The sequence below is a fragment of the Colobus angolensis genome, unplaced genomic scaffold, assembly GCF_000951035.1.
Source record: "Colobus angolensis palliatus isolate OR3802 unplaced genomic scaffold, Cang.pa_1.0 Scaffold413, whole genome shotgun sequence".
Taxonomy (NCBI): Eukaryota; Metazoa; Chordata; class Mammalia; order Primates; family Cercopithecidae; genus Colobus; species Colobus angolensis.
Window position 1 is genome coordinate 561,704 of NW_012117522.1, and position 24,353 is coordinate 586,056.

Here is a 24,353-nt window from a genome sequence, read left to right on the forward strand (position 1 = left end):
CTTTTCTGAATTCAGAAGCCTTTATGGGGAGTGCCATGGACTGTGGCTTCCTCGGGATTTGGTGGCTTTGCTCATGGCGTGGCTGTGGGTGCCATCCTAACTAGACTGGACATTTTCCTACAGAAAAACAACAGGGCGCATAGCCAGTGTATGTATGTAATACCACCAGTTTCAAGTGGGTGCTTCTCACATATTTTTAATTTTTGGCTTCTTAGCACGTACTTGCTGGGAATTTGGTGCCTGGTTTGTAGCTGTGTCTGTGTCGCTCCAGAAAGGATTTCTTTGTTTTGCCAAGTGTTCTCTGGTGAACCAGCTGGGACCATTTGTTGATGTTTTAGTCTGGATTACTCTGGCAGTGTGAGTTCCAACACCCTCCCCTCCCCACACCCAAATGAGGGGCGCCTGTGGTTATGAATCCTTGCTGCTTTGAAGTAGGAACTGCTGGAAGAATAGAAACTTGCAGGAGAGAAAAGGGGTAGGAGAGCGGAGGGGCCGTGAAGCGAAGCGAACTCCTAGACTTCCTATGTTACCTTTGTCGTTACACTGTCTCAAGCCAGGAGTGTAAGGGTTACCTTTGTCGTTACATTGTCTCAAGCCAGGAGTACAAGGGTTACCTTTGTCGTTACACTGTCTCAAACCAGGAGCCTAAGGGTTACTTTTGTTGTGACACTGTCTTAAGCCAAGAGCTTAAGCTGGGATGTGTGACTCGGTCACCACGTTTTCTAGTCTATAGGAAAAAGTAGGGGAATGCATGCTGTTCCCATTGTATACAGACAGACACTGAAGCCCAGAAGAACATGGAACTGGGTGTAGGTCCTCCAGGTTCTCTGTTGTGCCAGAAAGAGATAAGATGATGAACCTCTCTGAGAGGAAGGCGGGCAGTCTCCACCCATATGTTATTACCCCATTTCGCCAAACTCATCTCTGGGTCTCACATCTTCCCCAACAGTCTGGGCCTTATCCCAACTCTTCACAGAGGAAAAAGGCCATTTTCATTTGTGCAGCATTTTAGAGTTAGAGGTTTACACACAGTTCCTTACTTTTCAGCAGTGCTGTGAGATAAGCAAAATGTGTACTCTTATTCCAATTTTTACAGATGCGGAGTCTGAGAAACTGGGCTCAGGCTGGCGAAGGCAGCTTCAGGGCACAACATTTCAGTGTTGCATCCGGGATTCTGACTCAGGCTCTTTGTCATCCCGGACTTCAGGATCAGAGAGAGGTTTAAACTGCAGATGATGTCTACCTCCCTGGATTCTTTTATATTGAAGTGAAATTCACATGATACACAATTAATCATTTTAAATGGAACAATTCGTGGCCTTTAGTGCATTCACAATGTTGCGCAACCATCATTTCTATTTTCAAAGCTTTTCCCTTTACCCGCTCCCTGGGCTTTTGTGCAGAATAAAAGACACCATCTGTAGAAGGCCTCCAGCGCGGGGCCTTGCCCCTAGCAGGGGCTCAGTGAATGCAGCCTATATTTTCAGACTCTCTTTAGCTTTCTCTCAGAAACCTGGTCATATAGAAATAGGATTTTTTCCCTAAATTTAGCACCTTGAGAAAATCAGGTGGAGGATACAGGAGGTATTTGTGTCTCAATCATTTTTTTTCCTTTTTCTCAAAATGACATGTGAAAGTTGCTCTCTCCCAAGAAACTGTCCCCGAAGAACCCTTTCTATTCTTTAAAATAAAGAGACACATTTACCTACTGATGCCCTAGTAGTTACACATCATTACATGGCTTCTTGGTTACTGAAGGGGTTTGACTTCTCGGCCAGGCTGTGACATGCACAGCCTAGGAGGCACCTCAGTGCTCCGCATTGTCCTGGACACAAAACAGTTACTTAATAAGTATGTGTTGGATTGGACTGAATGGCGGCCAGCCAGCTCCAAAATTCCAGCCACCACCTGGTGACCAGTGTTTTTTCTGCCTTTGAAATAGTGAGTTTGGTGACTTGAGGATATGCTCGTGGTGGCAGGCAGTTTGGGCTCTGACTGGCCGTGGCTTGGGCAGCCCTGCCAGAGGCAGGCCACGAAAGGTGGCAGTTCCCACACCTGGGCTGCACAAGAGATGACAGGCAAGTGCTTACATAGGCAAATCCAGGAATAAAACAGCTTTGAACTTTATTTAAATGTACCCCTTCCAGGAGCATAGGCCTGGAGGAAGCCCAGGCCTCGAGAAGTTGTGACTATCCCCTGGGATAGCACCAGGTGTTGAAGCATGTCCTGGTGGCTGGGAGTGGCTGGGGCAGAGGGCAGTGAGGAGAGTGGCTAGGGATGGACCCACCCCTGGGCCTAGAGAGCCACAGTGCGCAGGCTCATTGGAGGATCTTCCCTCCGGCCACCTCTTCTGCACCTCCAGACCACTGCCCCGATGACGCCGACCACAAGGCCGACTCCCGCCGCCACTGGCACGGCCCAGTAGAGCACACTGGGGGCTTCTTCAGCCTGGTCTGGGAGCAGCCGGCTATTCCGCAGGGTGTAGAGGTAAGGGCTCTCCTGTGGGGGGGAGGGGGGGAGCAGCGGAAAGGACCTCAGTGAACCATCCATCACCAAGCCAAGACTTGCCTAGTCCCCATCCCTGAGACGCTGTGATAACCCTGCACGTTTTCACAGCACTTCCCGTTTGTAGAGCTCTCGCATTTACACTGTGCCCAAACCCTCTTTAGCGGGATGGGCCGCTGAAGAGGTCAACACACAGTTAGAACCTTCTTTTGGTTTCTCACCAGCATTTCCTTTGCTGTCAAACCTGATTTTGAAAGATTGGGAACTGATAGGTGACCAGTGGCAGAGAGCCCTGGGGAGCCTGTAGAACTCCTGCCTCTACTTCTTCTTGGTCACAGCTGTCCCCATTCTCCCATCCCAGGAGTGCCCAGAAATCAGGGAAGGGCAGCATGGAAGGACAGTTGGTTTTGTAGTAGATGAAAGATTCCCAAATCAGAAGGGCCGGGAGGGGAGGCATGTGGGCAGACAGTGTGCATTCCTGCCTTCCTACGCCCCTCTCCACTCTCCTTTCTCTCAGTGAATGTGAATTGTGTGCCTGCTGTGTGGAGCCCCCATGCTGGGAGCTGTGATGAGACCGGAGGGTTAAGACGTGCTATCTTTTCTTGTGGCCCAGGAGGAAGGTGAGATGTGCAGAAACAATCACATCATAAAGGAGACTGGGTCAGTGTCTTATGAGAGGTACAAATAGAAAAGGAGACCCATACGGGTGAGTGTCTGGAGACAGAAATGGTAGGTAAGAGAAGGTGAAACTGGAGCTTAGTGAAGGCAAAATCTGGGCCTGGAGGGAGGCAGATGTTCTCATAGGCAGATGGAGGATGAACCTCCAGGAGCAGATGACAGAAGGAAAGTCCTGGACACGGGCACTCCCATCCTGGGAGATGGATCCACCAGCCAGGAGTGTAGCATGTGTATAATGGAGGGAGGTGACCCTCCCTCCGGACTCTGGTCAATGGGCAATAGGGATCAGGCAAGGATTTCAAGCAGCCTTGATGGGGCAAGTTATTTCCAGGAAGGTCTATCTGTGTCTGGCAGCAAGTGTAGGGTAGATGAACAAGAGGGAGAGGAGAGTTGGGGAGACAAGTCACAAGCTTCGAAGGTGGGCCAGGCGAGGGCGGTGGGTGTGGTGAGGGGGAAGACCATTGCGGGCTCCAGGAACAGACACTGAGTCTTTTTTATCTTTGCCTCCCGATCCCCAGATCTAGTATACTGCCTGGCATGGGAGAGCTGCTTGATGCACTTTTATTTTTGAATCAGTTAGTCTGGAGTGCAGTGGCATGATCTCAGCTCACTGCAAACTCGGCCTCCCGGGTTCAAGTGATTCTCCTGCCTTAGCCTCTTGAGTAGCTGGGACTACAGGCGCCCGCCACCATGCCCGGCTAACTTGTGTATTTTTAGTAGAGACGGGGTTTAACTATATTGGCCAGGTTGGTCTTATACTCCAGACCTCAGGTGATCTGCCCACCTCGGCCTCCCAAAATGCTGGGATCACAGGCGTGAGCCACCATGCCTGGCCTTGATGCACTTTTAAGACTGAGGATGCATCGGAGCTTTCAGAAGGAATGGGTGACCCCAGACACCCGCCAGTGCTCATCTGCCTCCCTGACCATCCTCACTTCGGCTGGAGCTGTTGAATGTCCTCTCCCCTCATTCCATGGCTGCCCACACCTGAGAAGTTTCCATGGCAGTGGGGACAGGTGGGATTTGAGAAGATGGCAGTGAGTGAAGCTGCATTTGAGGGAGCCTCCCAGGGGACTCCTTTGTGCTTCTAGGGGACAGGACAACCCCCACCCCAGCATCTCTGTTCCACCTGGGGCGGGCGGGATGTTTACTCACAGGAGAGGGGCACTTGAGTTTGGCTCGGCTGTGGGTGAAGTTGTTGGAGGTAGTCTTGCGGCCCACTGGTTCCAGCTGGAGAGAGAGAAAGGACACCTTGATTCTCTCCAAAGCTGGGAGACATTTTCTTCTCTGAGGGGGTGTCTCACACCAGAGCCCCTCCCTCGGGAAGGGGGTGGGGGGTAGAAAACAGCAAAGTGGCTGGTTTTTGGCCCACAGCAGGGACCCAGTAGCCTGGGGCTGAGCGGGAGCTGACTTATGAAGCACAGAGGGACTAGGCAGCATCTGTCCGCAGGGCAGGACCCTGAGTCTGTGCCCCTGGATTTGCCAGGTACAGCAAGGCCCAGGAGAGACCACTGGTCCTGAGTCCACAGGGAGTCTTTGGAAGGGTTGGGACCATCTCTGGCTTCCTTTGTGAGTGGCTGTGATTGTAAGATACCGTGTTCTCAATGTTATAAAATGATGACAATCCTACTTACCAACTTCTCGAAGTGCATGGGGCTAGTCAATTTCAGGAAACGTTGAAAACATATTGGTTACAATGACATCATTACTGCACTTGACTTGTCAACCTTAGGAAACTGGAGTTTCTCACTTGAGCCACTTTGTATGTTTTCCACATAGATGAAAAGATTTATTTGAAATATTCCTGGGTGTAAATACCTTTGATCCCAGGACCCTCTGAGAGTGAGCTAGGAGCTGCTGTATCCCCCTCCCCAGCATCTTTTAGCCAGTAGCCAGGCCCAACATGTGGCCAGCACTGAGAAGAATGAGCCCCTAGCACTGTCACCTATTCAGAGTCTGTCTGGAACATCTAGCCTCCACTCTCTGTGTAATCTCCCTGCTCCTGACCACAGGGCATTGCCAAGGAGGGAGGTGAAAGTTCACTATCTGAGCTCATGACCATACCTGGCCCATGATCTCACTTTGTGTTGTCTGAAAGTCTTTTACACCTGTTCCTTAGTAACACAATTGGAGGAGGGAGGGCAGTTCTGTTCCTGGGAGAGATGCCAGGGTGACTAGATTGAGCACAATGGGCTGGGATCCAGGCTCTGCTGGTAACGGGCTGTGCAGTGCTGGGAAGGCTACTTCTCTGAGGTTAGGGACAGGCATGACATCCTGTCCTGACACCTTGGTTTGTTGTGAGCATCAAATGAGAAAATGGCATGAAAGCACGTGTGATTGGGGTGGCTTACATACATAAGGTAGTATTATTTCCACTTTCTTAAGAGCTAAGGAAACTCAAGCCTATCGTAAACTCACGCCTATCGTAACGTGACAGAATAAACGCTAAAGATCAGGGTGGCTGATTCCCGATGCTATTCCAGGAACCCAGGAAATAATTCACACAGAAGATGATCATGATTACAAGGGTCTGATGAATGTGTCAGTTTCTCCCTTTCTACTGGTTCTCCCTTTCTACTGGTCAATAGTACACAACCTGCTCTGACATCTCCCCTCCTTCACCTGCCCTCTCTTTGATCCACATCCCCTCCAGTGACATTGGCTGTTACTTCTCATAACTTCCTGAAAGAGTTTTCTATAGGTGCTGGCAGCACTTTCTAATCTCTCCTTCTCTCTGCTGCTCACTCCAGTCTGCAGTCTCCATCGCTGGATGGAAGCTCTGGCCCTGGCCACCAATGATCTCCATATAGGCAGAGCCAAAGCTTTGTGTGTGTGTGTGTGTGTGTGTGTGTTCATCTTGCTTGGCTTCTCAGGAGCATTCATCAAAGTTGACAGCTCTCTCTCTCTCTTGAAACACTGACTTCTCTTGGCTCTCTGGACACAGCATTGCTTCTCATTTCCTTTCTACCTCCACACTCTCCTTCTCATCTCTCACTGGAGTTGAAAGCTGGAATGAATGCGCAGGGCTAGGTAGTTGGCCTTATATTCTTTTCTACTTATTCTTTCTCTAGGAGCTCTTAGTTGATCCTGTAGTGGTTGCTTTTTTTTTAAAGATGAAGTCTTACCCAGGCTGGAGTGCAATGGCACAATCTCGGCTTACTGCAACCTCCGCCTCTGGGTTCAAGCGATTCTCCTGCCTCAACCTCCCTAAGTAGCTGAGATTACAGGTGCACGCGACCACGCCTGGCTAATTTTTGTACTTTCAGTAGAGACAGGGTTTCATCATGTTGGCCCTCTATGCTAATAACCCCACCTTTTTTTTCCTATCTCCAGCCTTGACTTCCTCTGTGAGCTCCAGACTTCTGTACCCCGATACCTCCATGTGGATGTCTGGAAGGCAGTTCACACCATGTCCAAAACAGAAGTCTTGATTTGTTTCCTCCCAAGCTGATTTTTCTCTACCTGCTCAACCATCTACCCAGTTTCTTAGACCCCAAACCAAAAAGTCATCCTTGTTCCTCTTCCCTATCATCCATCTGCCAGCCCACGACACATCCTAAACCTCACCGCTTCTCTCCTCCTCTGCCCTGACTCTAGTCTCAGTCCCCTTCTTCTCTCACCCATCACCAGTGGCCTCCTAGTGGTCTTTCCAGATCCACCCTTGCTTTCTTCCAGTCCAGGGGTACACGGATCCGGGGGTAAGCCAGAGCATATCACCCTCCTTCTTAGAAGCATCCAAAGAGTTGGCCCCTGCCCAACTCTTTGACCTTGTTCACTTCCCTCTGGTCACATTGGCCTTTAAGTTCCTCAGACAGTTCAAGCTCATTCTTGACTCTAGGCCCACGTGGGTCCTATTTCCTCTGCCTGGCAACCTCTTGACGTGCACTTCTCAATCCACCGTCACTTCTTCAGGGAGGCCTCCCTCTCCCCCACCATCACTCTGTGTCACATCGCCCTGCTTGAGTGTTTCTTAAGGTACAGATGTGGTCAGAAATGACCTTGTTGATTATCTGTCTTTTCCCTACTATCCTGTATGTCCCATGAAAGCAGGAGTCATCTTTTTTCACTGCTGAGTCCTCAGTACCTGGAGCAGTACCTAGCACACAGCAGTGCTCAGTAAATTCTTGTTGGATGGATGGATGGATGAATTAATTGAAGTCACAGAGATCTGAGTGGAGAAGCTTGGCAGGGGAAGGCTTGGAGCTGGTCACAGGGAATGAAATTGTTTTTCCTAGAACCAGCCTTTCCTAAGCCAGGCACTGTGGCTACCAACCACGTAGCAAATGACAGGACTGGGTAGGGTGTAATGGACCTAGGTGGGCCACTGGCCTGTCCTGGAGATTCAGAGGAGGCTTCCTGCAGGAGGTGGCACCTGAGTTGAGAGGTGGAGTGGGGAAGGGCAATCCAGGGGGAGGAGGAGAGCAAGAGTGAGCAGAGGTGTGGAACACCACGGGTGGTGCAGGACGCTGCTGGAGTCACTAGCCTGCAACATGTGAGGCAGATGCTGGTGGAAAGGGTAGCCAGAGAGGTTAATCAGGTGAATCAGGCCAAGTCCCAGAGGCCTAGTGTGCTGTGCTATGGGGCCTGGACTGCCTCCTTCAGAGGTGGGAGGCTTTGGAAGTTTGAGAGCAGGGGAGTGACTGGGTCAGGTTTTCTTTTATACAGATTACTTGATTTCTCTGTGGGGACCAGATCTAAGGCAGTGGGTTCATAAACCCTGCACATTAAAATAATCTCAGGAGCTTTCACAAAGTACTGAATCCAGCTCGCACTCCAGACCAATTAAGTCAGAATCTCTGGGGATAAGCCCGGTCAGGCACTGATACTGTTTTTCAAGTAAACTTTCTTTTCTTTTAATTTGAGGAAGAGTTTTACTCTTGTCACCCAGGATGGAGTGCAATGATGTGATCTTGGCTCACTGCAACCCCCGCCTCCCAGGTTCAAGTGATTTTCCTGTCTCAGCCTCCCAAGTAGCTGGAATTATAGGCACGTGCCACCACGCTTGGCTAATTTTGTATTTTTAGTAGAGATGGGGTTTCACTGTGTTGGCCAGGATGGTCTCAAACTCCTGACCTCAGGTGATCAGCCCGCCTCGGCCTCCCAAAGTGCTGGGATTACAGGTGTGAGCTACCGCGCCTGGCCTCAAAGAAACTTTTAATTGAAGCTAACATACACATAGAAACTAGTACAAATCGTAAGTGAGCAACAGATAAGTTTTGATAAAATGAACATACCAGCATCCAGTCAGGCAATAGACTATTATAGTCCTCAGAAGCTCCTTTCCACTTTCTTTCAGGACCATTCACCCCCCAGTGAGTCTCTACACCATCATGCTGACTTCTAACCCCGTATGCCAAGCTTCTTGCTTTCGAACTTTATAGATATTATTGTATGTTGTTTAAGTTTGCTCAACTGTCACTTCTTCAGTGAGGCCTCCCTCTTCCCAGCCACCACTCTGTGTCACATCGTCCTGCTTGATTTTTTTTTTTTTTTTTAAGTCACAGATGCGGTCAGACCTGTATGGTATTCCTCAGTATGAATGTGCCACAGTTCATTCATCCATCCTACTGTCAGTGGACATTTGGGGAGTTTCTGGTTTGGAGCTGTTTATAAATAGTGCTGCTATGAATATTCTTGTGTGTATCTTTTGGTGGACACATGTATACCTTTCTTTTGGGGATATACCTAGGATTGAAACCGTTGGATCACAGGAAATACATGTGTTCAGTGTTATTAAATAGACCAAAGAGTTTTCCAAAGTGGCTATAGGCACTGATTGTTTTTAAAAGTCCCTGGATGACCGAGCGCAGTGGCTCACACCTGTAATCCCAGCACTTTGAGAGGCCAAGGCGGGTGGATCTCCTGAAGGCAGGAGTTCAAGACCAGCCTGGCCTGGCCAACATGGCAAAACCTTGTCTCTATTAAAAATACAAAAATTAGCTGGGCATAGTGCCATGCACCTGTAATCCCAGCTACTTGGGAGACTGAGGCAGGAGAATCGCTTGAATCCAGGGGACAGAGGTTGCAGTGAGCTGAGATCGCGCCATTGCTCTCCAACCTGGGCAACAGAGTGAGACTGTCATTCATTCGTACATACATACATACATACATGTCCCTGACTGATTCTAATATGCAGCTGGAGCTAAGAGTTGCTATTCTAAGGGCTGTGAGTCTGAAGACAGGGATGTCAGTCAGGAGGCTAGAGCTGTCACCCAGCACCTGGGGAGATTCAAACACTGGCTGAGAGCAGGATTTCCGCAGAAGACGGAGCAGGCAGCAGTAGAGGACTAGGCCTCAGGAAAGAGTAACTCTTGATAAGAAGACAAAAGAAGGCAGAGGAAGAGGAAAACAGCCCCTGGTGCTGCTGGTGCTTCTGGCTTTGCCTTTGCAAAGGTCTGGAGAAGGACGTGAGAGGAGGGGCGGGAGGTGAAATAGTTTAAAGTGCTTTTTGTTTCCTAGTAGGGAATCCTGGGAACATCAGCCAAAGCCTGCAGACACTATGTCATAGGACTCTAATTGTGAGACATGAATTCACCGGGTATATATGTGCTTAGCAGGTTGGGAGTAGCAGGGAGGGTGGTGGTGTGGCCAGGTCGCCAGGAAAGGGCTAGAAAAACCTGGACTCTCATCCCCCTTGTGCCATGAACAGTCTGTGTTATGTTGGGCAAACTGCTTCATGTCTCTATACTTTAGTTACAGAATGTCCTGGCTAGATGATCTCTCAGTCTGTTACAGCTCTAATGGTCTATTATTTATTTTCTGTTACTCTAGGGGTGAAATTCCAGCCAGAAGCCAATCTGAAAAGTTGGCATGATGCTACAGCTTTATGTCTGAGATTGGCTTTGGAGGAAAACATTAGACTGTATAATTATTTCCCCAAATTATAGAGCCTAGGATAAGAAACCCCTGGATGGCTTTAGCTTTGTTTTTGTTATTTTGAAGTTCGGGCTACGGCTGAGATAATAATGTCTGGGGAACCATGGACAGTCTTGTTTTGTTTCCACAATAGCTCCAGTGCAGTGTTGACGTTTTGTTTTCATATCTAAACTCCTCCCACTTATCTTTATGAAATAAAGGCCTCTTACCAGGGTGAATGGGAAGAGCTACTGAACCGCTTTGGAAGAGAAGGCCAGAGTTACATATATATTTTTTCTTTTCTATTTGTTTTCTGAGATAGGGTCTCACTCTGTCACCCAGGCTGGAGTGCAGTGGTGCCATCTCGGCTCACTGCAGCCTTGACCTCCCATGCTCAAGTGATCTTCTCACCTCAGCCTTCTGAGCAGCTGGGACTACAGGCATGTACCACCACACCTGGCTAATATTTTGATTTTTTTTTTTTTTTTTTGGTAGAGATAGGATCTCCCCTGTGTTGCCCAGGTTGGTGTCTAATTCCTGGGCTCAAGGGATCCACCTGCCTCAGCCTCCCAAACTGCTGGGATTACAGGCATGAGCCACTGTGCCTGGCCAGATCTACTTTGTTAATTCACATGAAGAGAAACCAATGGCCTTTTTTTCATGTTCCAGCCATCACTGTGGCTGTCCAGCCCCAGGCGATTCCTGAAGGGTCCCAGCTTTAAGGAGACTTTGAGTTCCACCTGGGTGGGAAGGCCATCCCTTGATGAAAACACTGGGAAGGAAGAGCCAAGGGCTTAGCTCTCTTTGGCTTTTCTTGGAATCTGTGGATTCCCTTGAGGTCTCAGGGGAAAAGGAACAGGGAATAGGTACCCTTTCTTTTGGGAGGATTTTTACAAAGGAATAAAGTCACATGATTCAGCCACTGAAGGACAACTAGGCTTCAAAACAAAATCCACAGAAGAAACAGGAATTATACCATATCAACTGATTTAAAAATTGTGGGGCAAACTCAAAGATATTTTGGTTGCAATCCAGAGTCTTGGGCTGGAAGAGTACAACAGAGGTTCTTGGAGTGGGCAGATATGTGATGTCCACGGGAGGAAAACCCCAGGACAATGGAAGTCAACGTAAGCTGAGTCTGTCATTAACTAGGCCAAGGATAAAGCCAGTTTACATGCTGTTCTTAAAAGATGTTGCTAGAGAGGAAGAGATGGTGTAGCTAAGGAGAAAGTCAATATTGTGAGTCAGCCGAGTGAGATGCTGGACACACTGGATGAGCTGACAGGGGTGAGAATGTTTGCACAGCAGTGGTTGGCAGAGACACTCTGGGCCTGAAACTGTGATAAAAGGAGCTGGAATGTAGCTTGTTTAGTTGTCATAGGACAAAGGAAGGAACACACAGGTTGGGGTGGGGATTGTGTTACCCACTGAGCCTGGATTAAAAAAAACCATTGGGTTGGGAAGGCATTTCATTTGCTCTGTGCAAGAGGATTCAGTTGTTGGGGGTGACAGGCCAAGTGCTGTGCAGACACCGTTCAGTTGTTGGTGGCCAGCCACAGAGGGAAGAGTGGAAGCACCAGCCAGGTGTCCCTGAGAGATCCCTGGTCTGGATGTTCATTTCATAAGGTACCTTCTCCCCATCAGAAAGGACTGGAATAGGTATCAGCCTGGGAAAACAGGCTGTGTGGATCTCCACTTTGCGATGTTTAAAGAAATGAGTTGGGTATGAGTTGAGCCCGGAGTCCTTGGAAGGCTGATGGTGCTGGCATTTGCTGAGTGCCAACTATTGTGCTGGGTGCCACGTACACATGATCTCAATGCGTTTTCTGAGACCTGTCTTGTTTTCAGTTTTATAGATGTTGATATAGGTGGCCAGAGAGATCGTTTGCCCAAAGTCACACAGTAAGAGGTGGAAGTCGGTATTTTCATCCAGCCAACCTATTTGATTACAAAGGGATCCCCTCACAATATCTGGGCATTGCTGAAGGAGCAAAGAATAAAGTTGTGTGTGTGTGTGTGTGTGTGTAACTTTCAAAGGGTGTTGCATATAGGGTATTTTCCCTTTGGAATTAATCTATCAGGACCAATAAGGTGTGCTGCCATTTTGGGCTTCAGGGAGAAAGGAGCCATGTCTCCAGTAGGTTTGCCATTGTGAGACAGAGAGTCAATATCCTTGGATTCCCCCTTGACAAGGCCCACCAGGCCCTCGGCTGCTCACCATGTTATTCCAGAGCGCAATGGCCATCTCGGCATGCCCACGGTCTGAGAAGTGAAAACAGTCCTCGGAGAAGAAGGTGAGGTCAGTGTCCCCTCTCTGCAACCAAAGGCAAGGAGGTTACCATCCTGGGAATAGGGCTCTGCTACCTGAGCCCCAATCCCACTCCCAGCAGGTGCCCTGGGCATGTCTCCTTTCATCCTTCCAACTCTCCTGCCAACTGGATCAGATACTGTTGGAAAAACTCCCAGAATTTGGAATTTTTTTTTTGTTTGTTTTTGAGACGGAGTTTCGCACTGTGAGCCGGGCTGGAGTGCAGTGGCATGATCTCAGCTCACTACAGCCTCCGTCTCCGCCTCCTGAGTAGCTGGGATTACAGGCGCCCACCACCACGCCCAGTTAACTTTTTGTATTTTTAGTAGAGACGGAGTTTCACCATTTTGGCCAGACTGGTCTCAAACTCCTAACCTCGTGAGTCACCCGCCTTGGCCTCCCAAAGTGCTGAGATTACAGGCATGAGCCATTATACTTGGCCAGAATTTTCTTTTTAAACAGACATGAATTGGACCCACCCATAGCCTCTCCCTTTTCTTGCAGCACCCCTATCCTAATAGTTGAAAAGAGTAACATTTTTAGGAAGCTTTCCATTGTATCCCAATCCAGAAAATATCAGGGCCAGGCCTGGGGAGCTTAGTCACTGTAGATTTCCTTTCCAACCACATCTGAGTTCCAATCACAGCCCAGCCCCCACAAAAAGGAGATTATAATGTGGAAAAAGCCACCCTCAGGAGCCCTCTTGGAGAGAGATGGTTAAAAAAAATGCCCACTTAAAGAAGTACATCCATTGTCTGTGATAAGGCCTCCGTACACGAGCCTCCCTGAAATGCCCACGGCTCACCTCGTTCAGTGGGATGAGTGTGTTTTGGAAGAAAGGCTGGACCACAACTGTGAAGTCCTCACGCTGTGTGTATTGGTGCCAGTAGGAGAAACTGGAGATGCCATTCTGGGGATGGAGAGAGAAGCTACTCAACCCTCCTGGCAAGGCTGCACAGACAGGGTTCAGTCCTGCTGCCTTGGATTGGTTGTGACAGGAGTCAACTCACCCTAAACGACAGTGACTTTAACACACTACTCTAGTGGGATGCATGCATGCTTTTATTCTCCACCCATTCATGGGCACCCGCATTTCAAGGCCCTATCCTGGTTCTCAGGATCAGAGATGAGTTGAACCCAGCGGCTCCTGGTGGGAGAAGCTCCCTATCCGCACAGCTCTACCCAGTCCCATTCCAAAGCCTCTGCCTGCAAGGCTGGGTCTGAGCCACTGATCAGATTGCCTGGGCCAAAGGCCTCCCTTGCTCACTGCATGAAGAGGTCAATTAGAAAATGGGGCTGCAGGTCAGATGGGGAGCATCTCAACACCAGCTCCCAAGGAGAGTCCATGGTGGCTGGATTTAAGTACCCAAGCATGGAACATAAAAGGAACAGACTAGATGTACTTATCTTCAAGGAGTTTCTCATCTATCTGGGAACATGAGACAAGATGTGAAAACATGAGGGCCATTTGGGGCTTTCAGGGCCCATCAAGTACAGACTGAAAGTGATGTAGGGAGATGTCTGCGGGTGAAGTTCAGGCAGGGGAAACTCCTCAGGAGGAAAGCAGACTTGCCTTGTGAATGAAGGCAGGTCAGTTTGCAGAATGGAAATGCTACCTGAGCTTGAGAGGGAACAATAGAGGCAGAGACATGAGCAGGAGCGGAGGTGGGGAGATGGAAGCGGGTAGAGAGAGGGCCAGGAGAATTGGAGGTAGAGGTAAGTAGGGCAGGGCTAAGCCTTTTTCTCTTTTCGAGATAGGGTCTCACTCTGTTGCCTAGGCAGCAGTACAATGGCATGATCATAGCTACTGGCAGCTTCCAACTCCTGGGCTCAAGCTGTCCTCCCACCTCAGCCTCCTGAGTAGCTGGGACACCAAGCGGGAGCCATTGTGCTGGGCCTAAGCCTTTTGTTTTGAATGAAGGGAGGAAGTGAGTAGTAATTATTACACATGGTTCTGGACGGGGAAATGGGCCCCACCACAAGGAGTCTACTCCAGGAGTCTCCTGCTGCCTGCCTGCTGGGAGGAAGATTCTCTCAGCTTCCACTTTGGGGTCTCTCATTCCTTCCCTGGCCTTGGTGTTCAATTTGCAGGGATAAGTATTTCAGGGGCTGTGATCTGCTTTTAGGGAGTGGCTTGCTCTTGGCCAAATCCTGCTGAGCATTCGACTTCCGAGTCCTTGCTCAGGAAGTACAGGGGGCCCCCCAGCTGGGTCGGTAAGAGAAGGGCTGCAGGGCTTACTTGGAGGTTCCAGTTCACTTTCTTCAGTTCTTGCTTCTCCAGGGAGCTTTGAGAGTGTCTGAGGCAAGTGCAGTTGTTCCTGTGAGACAGGGAGTTTTGTATTGAGGCTCCCTGGGGCACCGTGGCTCTGCCCTCCTGTGAGGCTGGTTCTGACACACGCGCAGGCTGCCACCCCAGGGGCCTGCAGCCTGTGCTGCCTTACCTGGGGCAGGTGGTGACACACAAGTATTTCCACAATACACCTTTGACAGACTCTCAGACCCAGGTTCAGAATGCTAACTCAGGAGCCCTGAGGTCCAGAGGATGCTTGTTCATAGAGAAAGTGGGAGAGCTGGCCCCTGGCGCCTGGACCTTCTTGTGGACAGAACGCCTATTCCCCTTCCTCCTTAACTGCTCCTTCCCGAGGCTGTGGTCCCTGGGATTTCTCCAGAGCAGGACTGGGTGGGCAGGAGACTGGAGTTCAGGAAACCAGCCTGGGATTTCTCCAGAGCAGGACTGCGTAGGCAGGAGACTGGAGTTTAGGAAACCAGCCACAATGGCTCTCTCTGTCCCTGGGTTTGGAATCACTCATGTTCCTGGGGCCTCTCAGCTCTTCCTGCTACTACTTAGGACCCTCCCTCAGGGCTCCAGTGTGGGAAGTCTGTGGGAAAGCTGGGGAGGGCCAGTCCTGACAACATGGAACACGATACAGACAGACTCTGGAGGAGCTGTTCCCTGTGAGAATGGGAACCAGCTGGTCACCTTTGCAGCAAATCCATTTGAGCCCAGGTATAGGACTCCTCAGCTCCCTGGAGAACCTCCTCTCTCATAGCAATAATCACTCAAACTTTGGGAGGCCCTCTGCCCTCAGAACATGCCAGCCCCCGACAGGAGCTCCTGTCTTGCCCATCAGCACCTTGCCTCCACGCCCAACTGTCAAGGACCGGTCCCATTAAGGATGGAATAAGAGCTATTTCCTAAGACCCTGCTCTCGGTAGGCCGGGTATCTTAATTGTTTCCTCTTGCCCTCACATCTACCTTGCAGGGAAGGTGTCATCTCCCCCACTTTACAGATGAGGAGCACAGAGGCTCATAGAGGTTATGTGGTTTGTTCAAGGTTCCACGGCTCCTAAACGGCAGAGCAGGTGAGGCCGGATATAGCAGCCTTGAAAGCTCATGGCCCCATGCTGCTGCTCAACAGGGAGCAACATGCCGAGGTTTGACCTGGCAATCACTGACAATGTCAGGGAGCCTTAAGGATCATTTGGTCTGTCTCCTTCTACAGAACAGCAAACAGGGGTCCAGAGAAATGAAGCGTCTTGCATACAGTAGGCATTCACAAACGTAGAGGTACTTCCTGATGTTGTCCAAACCCCTGAGCCATGTCTGCCCTCTGGCAGGCTGGCCTGGCTCTGCCTCAACTGGTCTCCTCTGGCACCTGCAAGCCCTCCTCACCCCAGGTGCCCTTGCCTTGGGACGGTGACCTGTCCACTTACTGAGCTGGCAGCACAGCACATTTCCCATCTTGGCCCTGGTACAGGCTGGCCAGCTCCATGACCTCCACCACGTTGACAAAAGTCCTTGGGAGCTGCAGAGAGTGGAGGGTGGCTTTGTTAAGGCACTGGCTACTGCTGGGAGGAACCTGGGGGTCATCTGCAGTCCAGTTCCCACCCCCCAATTTTACCAATGAAGAAACTGAGGCCCAGAGGGTGGATGCGACTTGTACTATCTCACTGAATCTTCTTGAGTGGCCCCGCTTTATGGATTGAGAAGCTGAGACACAGAGCAGTCACTTGCCTGAAGCTACAGTGCTGGGTGCAAACCTGGGCCGACTGGTGCCAAGGCAAGCTCATTGCTGCCACACAAGCCTGTCTCTGGCCAAGTGAGATTTCCCCTGCAGAGGAGCTTGATAGCCACCTCCCTCCCTACCATCCAGGTGCCCACTCATGGCGGGTCTCTGCTCAGTGAGCATCTCAGTGAACACAACCTGCCTAGATGCAGCCCAGGGAGGTGGCTGGCAGGACCCGGGAACATGCAACCCCTCTCCTACCTCCTGAGAGAGGATGTCCAGGGCCTGTTGGATGTGCTGAACATACTCTGTGGCCAAGTGGGCCTCCTGTAAGGAAAAAAGGGAACTCTCTTTAGCCCCTGGTGCCCACTCTGAGAGAATGGTAAGAGCGTAGGAGGGCTCTGGGGCCTGGGCTAATGACTGAGTGGGTACAGAGGGGCTTTGGTGGTCCTGGTCAGGCTGGGAAGCCCAGTCCTTGTTGCTACTGAGTCTCTGTAAGAAATCATCCCTTGTCCCCTACTAGACGCCATGAACAATCCCAACCCCCTACGCTGCTCCACATAATCTCAGACCCAACAGTGGGCTCTGCCAGTGCTGGGTCCTGCCAGTTTTCGGCCTTGGCTCTTGGCAGTCCCATCTATCATCTGACCTCAGCCTTCTCCAGCCACTTGCCGTGCCCTAGGTGGCCACACTTTTTTCCTTTGGGCTTTTTGGTCCATGCTGGTCCCGCTGCCTGGAATGTTTTGCTCTCCTGTGTTCCCCTAACTTCTATCCCCTGTGACTCAGTGTAAGGTTCTCTTCCTGTGAACCATCTCCCCAACAGGAGGCTGATTTAGAGGTGTGCCCATAGCATCCTGGGTGATGCATACGAGGTACATAGTAGGTGCTCAGTAAGTCCTTGCAGGCTGAATCTTAGAGCTTTGCTTTATAGCAGAGGGAGATGGTCCTATATTTTCAGATGTGGCTCTGGGCTCCTTAGAAGGTGTCCCAGGCTGATACCAGCGCAGGTGTGGGTGGTGACTTGAAGCTCTTATACTCATGGAAGAACGCATGTCTGCAGGACGTGGGAGTTGAGGCACCCACGAAGCAGCACCATTCAGGCAGGAGGGGATAGCTCAGACAGCCCATTATTTTTCCTGGAGACAAAGAGCTGAGGCCGGGTGAGATACTGTGCACTCAATTCCAGCACACTGATGGGCATAGAACAAGTGCTGCTCGCTGAGTTTCTGCCCACAGCTACCAGAAGGGGTACTGGGAGTTGGGAAGGAGAGGAAAGGAACAAGAAGAGAGACAGTCCACGCTGAAGAGTTAAAATAAAGGAGAGGGGACTTCATGTCCCCCAGAGTTTCTGCCCTTCTCCCTTTCCTTCTTTTTAAAACAGTCTGAGTTAATCCTGGTGGTGGCATCCTAACCCTTTCAACTGAACTACACTCTCAGGAGTATAAACCTGACTGTTCCCATGAAGAACACACATTCTGGGGCTAGTAGAGGGCATTTCCCTGCGCCAGTGTCCACGGGCAGCTCTGGGGTCCAGGTCTCCCCCGGGGCCAGGACGCAGCAGTCCTTAAATCCCCACGAGGTAGGGCTGTTTCTGCCTCTCAGGGAGAGAACTGAGGGGAAGGGGTTTGGAAAACCAGCTCCTGTGTGTGGGAGGACACTGCTCATCAAGCCTCTGGTAGTCGGCCTCTGTGAGCCACAAGGAGTGATAAATGCCTTTTCCCCCCACCACCATCTGTGACTGGCAAACATTCGACCACAACCTCTGAGGCTGGGCAGCTGCCTTTTCCTGGCCAAATAAAATACAGAATGTCCCCAACTTAGAACAAGATGTATTCCAAAATAAAAACTTTTGGAAGTTACAACTTCCAGAAGTTTGAGAGTCTGGACATATTTCCCCATGGAAACATCAGGAACAGGTTTGGGCTGCCAGGGCCACCGCTGAGGTCTGGTTAACTCATGATAGGCCATCCAACCCCATCTGGAACATGGTTTTGCCTTTCCTCAAAATGAAACAGGGCAGGGACGGGGTGACAATGGCTAGTCCCCTATCTGGTACCAGAGGTCATATTTGTGTGGATAACAGAGGCCCCGCCTCAGCAGTACCTGCAGTGGATCCACCTAGATCTTACTTCCGGAATCGGGGAACCAACACACCTGCTCTTCCAGGGGCCACTCAGGCAGTAGAAAAGGCTGGGCCTCACCCGGCATGTGTAAACCAGGGAGGGCCTGGGGCAGCAGGCAAATGTGGCTCCTATGAGCAGGGAGCTTGGGGCAGGGCCAGGGGTGGATGGGCAAGGATGTTGCCAGAAGCCAGCAACTTCCCTCTCAGGTCCTCACGGGGTTGGTTGGGGACCTACCGGATTCTCACAATAATGACACAAGTCGTTGCCCCCAATGAAGAGTGTGACCAGCTTCCAGTCTTTCTCCAGGTTGATGTCCTGAGGGGACAGAAGATCCTGAGTTTAGACCTTGGTGGGAGGCACATGCAAATGTTGCTACTGGGCCAGCCCCTCCGCCTCCAACTGCCTTTTGTCCTCTTTGTATTGTAACAGAGCAAAGCAGCAAAGTGGGCCGGGCGCAGTGGCTCACGCCTGTAATCCCAGGACTTTGGGAGGCTGAGGCGGGTGGATCACCAGAGGACAGGAGTTTGAGACCAGCCTGGCCAACACGGTAAAACCCTGTCTCCACTAAAAATACAAAATGTAGCCGGGCCTTGTGGCAGGTGCCTGTAGTCCCAGCTACTTGGGAGGCTGAGGCAAGTGAATTGCTTGAACCCGGGAGGCACATGCTGTAGTGAGCTGAGATCGTGCCACTGCACTGAGCCTGGGTGACAGAGTGAGACTGTCTTAAAAAAAAAAAGCAATAAAGTGGGGCTCCCTAGCCTTCAGTTGGTGCTGGGATAAGGTGTTCCACAGAGAGGATTTTTTTTGGGGGGGGTGGGGTGGGGGAGTCTGCTTACACAAGGGAGAAGGGCTATTTTCCCCTTGAAATCTTAAGAAAGTTGTGTCCCTGGAGAAGTAGAATGTGGATGTGGCCTATTAAATGCCGAGGAGATTACCACCGTCCCACGCCCCCCACCACGAATGAAGGCCTTCCAGGGAGCTGCGGACAAAGGATGCAGCTAGAAGCAAACGCCCTGAGCTGCCCCTGGGATGAGTTCTTAGGGTCCGGGAAATGAGACTGGAGGAAGAGCCCAGCGTGGACTGAGAAGTGGGGTTGGGAGGCCCTCTAAGCAGCTGGCTTTCCACTTGGCCACCTCCATAATAGGAATCCCACTGGGAGCTGAATTCCTAGGTATAAACACTGAACAGTAAAAAAAAAAAAAAAAAAAAGCGCTAGTGAGAAGTTTCAGAGGGGCAGGGTGAGGGGAAGGAGGGAGAACCGGATTGAAACGAGAAGCCTATTTTTAGAACCTTGCATTTACATAATAGGCCTCTGGGAAGCCACCTCTTGGTTAAAGTAGGAAGCTGTCAGAGGCCATGGCCACCACTCTCAGCCAACTCCCTGTTCCACCTCGCCCTCCTGCAGCTGGCCCTGGGGTGGGGGGTGCTAGAGCCTACATCTAGGGGTGTGGCCAAAGCAGCCGCCTCCTTGGTAAGGCCTGCTTCTCGGGGATCTTTTGGCCCTCTACAGAGGCCAGCCCAGAGCAGAAAGTGCTGTGGTGAGAGGGACCCTTATGGGGCTGTCCCCTCCCCAGTCAGCAGGAGATGGGCACCTTTCAGGGGTGGCCTGGGGCCTGTACTCACGGGGCTGTTTTTCATTCGCTCTACCAGGTCCCAGGCCTGGGCTGGCATGTCCCTAGGTAGGAGGAAGAGAGAGGGGCGTTAGTGCTGGTTCAGGAGCGAGGACTCAGGATGTGGGATTTTGGCCTAGGAAGAGAGGTGTTTCAGGAACGGTGATGTTACCAGTACACAATTCATTCCATTCTCAAGAAATCTCAGCTGCGTAACAATTACAGAGATGCCATGGACCCTGGAGCCACACTGATCTAGCCCCTGCCACCCAATAGTCTCATCGGCCACTCGGGTTGGGATCCTGTCAATCTTCCCCTCAGAGACTTTTCCTCAAGCTCCTTCTTTGTAAGCCAAGCCTGTTCATTTCTTCTTCAGTTGCCTGTTTTAAAAATAACCTTTTGTATATTTGAGAAAAGTCACAGCGCTCAATTATCCCTCAGTTTTCTCCTTTCCAGGCTTAATGACTCCTTTAACCTTTACTTCTAAGCCTTGCTCTCTGCTCCTTTAATCCTTTTGTTTTTCTTCTCTGTGGTTACTTAGATTTCTGCACCATTCCCCATCTCCTTGCTTTTCTTTTCCCCCTCTCCAGTAAAACAGGATGGACAGGATTAGTTCTCCCTCCATCCCCTGATGTCTGCCATAAATAAAACAATGCCATTTGGTGTTCTGGATGAGTGGCATGAATGCCAATGGAACACTACTCAGCCATAAAAAGGGATGAACTATTGGTATACCAGTAACATGGATGCATCGCAAAATCATTTTGCTAAATAAGTCAGATAAAAAGTATATCCTCTTTGATCCCATTTATATAAAATTTTTTAAAATGCAAACTAATGTACAGTGAAGGAAAGAAGGTTCGTGGTTGCCTGGGGTGTGGGGGTAGGGACAGGAAGGAGCAGGAGGGAGAGATTACCAAGGGGCCTGAGAAAACTCCTGTGGGTGATGGACACGTTTTTCATCTTGATCGTGGTGATGACTTCACAGGTACAATATTAAATTGTATCCTTTTTGAGACAGGGTCTTGCTCTGTTGCCCAGGCTGGAGTGTAGTGGTGTGATCATGGCTGACTGCAGACTCAACCCCCGGGAGCTCAAGTGATCCTCCCATCTCAGCCTCCTGAGTAGCTGGGACTACAGGCCCATGCCACCATACCCGGCTAATTTTTTGTATTTTTGGTAGAGATAGGGTTTCAGGATGTTGCTCAGGCTGGTCTCCAACTCCTGGGCAATCTGCCTACCTCGGCCTCCCAAAGTGCCGGGATTAGAGGCGTGAGCCACCGCACCCAGCCAAATTGTATCCTTTTAACATGTTTATTGCATGTCATTTATACCTCAATAAAGCTGTGTTTAAAGAAATGTCTATGAGAAGTTAGGTCAGCAAAGGGGATACAGCCAATGAAAGCTTCCATGGAAGAAGCCATAAAAGCAGTAACTGGTGTGAGTTGGCCACTGAAAATCTTTGGGTGTCCCCAGTAAGCTAGGTATGTGGCACCAGCCCCACCCTTGTTTCTCATTAAGGAGAATTTACAGATCTAGGATCATATCCCATACATTATTGCTATTGATGAGTACATCAGAAAGCTATAAAGACAGATTTTCCTGGTCAAAGGTGACCACAGAAGTGCCATTAACCTTTTAATAGGTTCAAGATGTGACTAAGACAATCCACGGGCAATAAGCCCTCCTGGGTAGGAGGGGAAGTTACAAACACTGCTTCTTCCCCTCTTCCTAGCCATCTTCTTCCCATCCTTCAGGCCCAGACCAAGTCCTGCTTCCCCTTGAGCCACCTCTCTGGGCTCACTGATCCACACATCCTGCATTTCCTTTTTCACCCCAGTGACCAGTGGTTCTACTTTCAGCTCTGCTACTGACTTGCTGTGTGAGCTTGTACAAGTGGCAGAATCTTGCTAGAATTGACTTTTTCCATCTTTTAAAGGAAGAAGTTGGACTGGAAGATTTCAGGGGTCCCTTCTGGGTCTGCATCTGTCTTTAGACAGTGCAGTTCCCACTGTGTGCTCTCCTGTTCTCTTAATTGCACTCCATGACGAAGCACTATATTGCTGCCATACCCAGCATTTTCTTCTTCGGAAAGTTACTTCCCATTTGTTTAGTCTCCTTACCTAGAGTGCAAGCTCTTCATGGGCAGGGAGTTCATCTTTTGTTTCCTTTGTATCTTTTATTTATTTTTGGAGATGGAGATTCATTCTTGTCATCCAGGCTGGAGTGCAATGGCACAGTTTTGGCTCACTGCAGCCTCCACTTCCTGGGTTCAAGTGATTCTCCTGCGTTAGCCTCCTATGTAGCTGGGATTACAGGTGTGTCCCATCAAACCCAGCTAATTTTTGATTTTAGTAGAGACAGGTTTTCACCATGTTGGCTAAGCTGGTCTTGAACTCTTGACTTCAGGTGATCCACCCACCTTGGCCTCCCAATGTGCTGGGATTACAGATGTGAGCCACCATACCTGGCCCTTTGTATCTTTGAGTAACCACCTTGGGGTTGAGTCCTTTGCAGGTGTTGAATGAATTCTTATTGATTGATGGAAGGAAAGTTAGGTGAAAAGAACTTTGAAACTAAAGATCCATTATTAAATGGCAAACTTTTGGTACATTTGTACTGTGCTACTTTTTTGGTGGGTATTACGTACTGTACTACATTCTTTTCATGGATTATATGTCTCATTTAATGCTTATGACAACGCTGATAAGTACTATTATTATCCCTATTTATTGCTGAAGAAACTAAGACTCAGAGATGCTAGGCAACTTGCCCAAAGTCACACAGCTAGCAAGTCTTGGAGCTGGAATGTAGACACAAATTATCTGACCCCACACCCTATGATATTAGGTACTCTGCTATGGCATATATGTTTCTCTTTAGGTGAACTCATCTGTATCTATGCTAATAAACAACAGAATAGAGATAAAGGAAAGTTATAGAGCAATTATCCAACCTTCCTTTCTTAAGTCAATGGATTACTTTCCTTTCCCCTAACATCAGACATCAGAGATACCCACAAGCAGCCACATGTCTCAACTACTTCCCTGGCCACTGACTTCACCTGGCAGAGGTGCTGAGCAGCAGTCAAAGAGAAAAGGCAGTAAGAGAAGTGAAGTTTGAGAAAGGAAGAAGGGGTTTGATTGTCAACAGAGTGAGAAATCAACCCCTGGAAAATGAAGCCTGTACTGTACAAGAACAATAGAATGATGATGACAATAACAGTGATGATAGCAATCACAGTAACAGTAATTAGATGTTGCTATAATGACCCCACAAAGCCCAGTTTTTGCAGAAAAATAAGTTCTTCCTGCTCGTGACGTTGAGGAACTGACATCGCTTCCTGTGGCTTAGAGACTCAAACAGAGCATGGGGCCCACGTTACCACTTCTGAAAGGAACATTCCCTGTAAACAGAGTGAGTCAAGCCAGTGTCGTTTCCCTGGTGATCAGAGCATAGTGATCCTTCTACAAAGCATACACCCAGCACGCTCCATGCAGAAAATCAATGAGCCTGGTCAGGCATTTCAGCTTTAATTATCTGAGTTGTTGTCAACAACAATCCCAGTGAAAACAAACAGCCACCATGCTGTTTTGGGGGCCCTGACGCCTAACTCCCTAGTGTCAGAATGTAGCTTTTTCAGAGCCAAAGACTGAAGAGAGGTGGGGAGAGAGAAAGGGCAGCTATCACCGGTGTCATGCACTCAGTTCTCCAGGTGCTGAGAGCCACCCTGCATGTTTGACCTGCTGGGCAGGAGGTGGAGCTGGAGCCAGCAGGGACAGCACAGGAGTCCAGGGCAGATGTGCACCTCCTGCTGCCCTGGAGAGGTAGTAATAGCACAGCTGTCAGAGCAAAGGCTCCTGATTCAGCCATGGTCCGATCCTGCCTCCTCTGATAACTTGCCGGATAATCTTGGTGGTTCTGGAAAGCTTATAAGCCTCAGTGCCCCTGTCCAAGGGTGTGAGGATCTCAGGAGATAATTCACATGGAAAGTCCTGCACAGCTGCTACTGCCCCCAGGACCAGGCTCCTGGACACCACCCTCCTCTCCTCCGGTTTCCCACCCTGATGTCTCCGCCTTGCCTTCCACTCACCCTCCTGTATGGCATCTACTCACCTAGCTCTGGCCCCTTCCACTGCCACATTTAGTCCTGCTGTCCCCTCCCAGGTGCCGGTAGAGAAGCCAAGAAGGTAAGGGTTGAACTTCTTCAGAATGTCTTTAGAGGAGGAGGAGGAGAGCACAGGTGAGAGCCTGCAGGACCCTCACA

At 49.9% G+C, this 24,353-nt stretch overlaps 1 protein-coding gene across 2 annotated transcripts in view; it reads right to left on the reverse strand.

Moving 5' to 3' along the window:
- Nucleotides 1-1,587: 1,587 nt before the first annotated feature.
- Nucleotides 1,588-24,353, reverse strand: part of PLB1 (phospholipase B1) — a 149,304-nt gene continuing 126,538 nt past the window's right edge. For both annotated transcript variants that reach the window (XM_011956290.1, XM_011956291.1), the window contains 10 exons: nucleotides 24,203-24,302; nucleotides 20,100-20,151; nucleotides 18,711-18,791; nucleotides 16,615-16,680; nucleotides 16,061-16,152; nucleotides 14,586-14,664; nucleotides 13,152-13,256; nucleotides 12,257-12,352; nucleotides 4,339-4,413; nucleotides 1,588-2,499 (listed from right to left, as the gene is read on the reverse strand). In XM_011956290.1, the coding sequence (XP_011811680.1) occupies nucleotides 2,296-2,499; nucleotides 4,339-4,413; nucleotides 12,257-12,352; nucleotides 13,152-13,256; nucleotides 14,586-14,664; nucleotides 16,061-16,152; nucleotides 16,615-16,680; nucleotides 18,711-18,791; nucleotides 20,100-20,151; nucleotides 24,203-24,302 (950 nt within the window). In that variant the 3' untranslated portion in view covers nucleotides 1,588-2,295. The remainder of the gene's footprint in view (nucleotides 2,500-4,338; nucleotides 4,414-12,256; nucleotides 12,353-13,151; nucleotides 13,257-14,585; nucleotides 14,665-16,060; nucleotides 16,153-16,614; nucleotides 16,681-18,710; nucleotides 18,792-20,099; nucleotides 20,152-24,202; nucleotides 24,303-24,353) is intronic.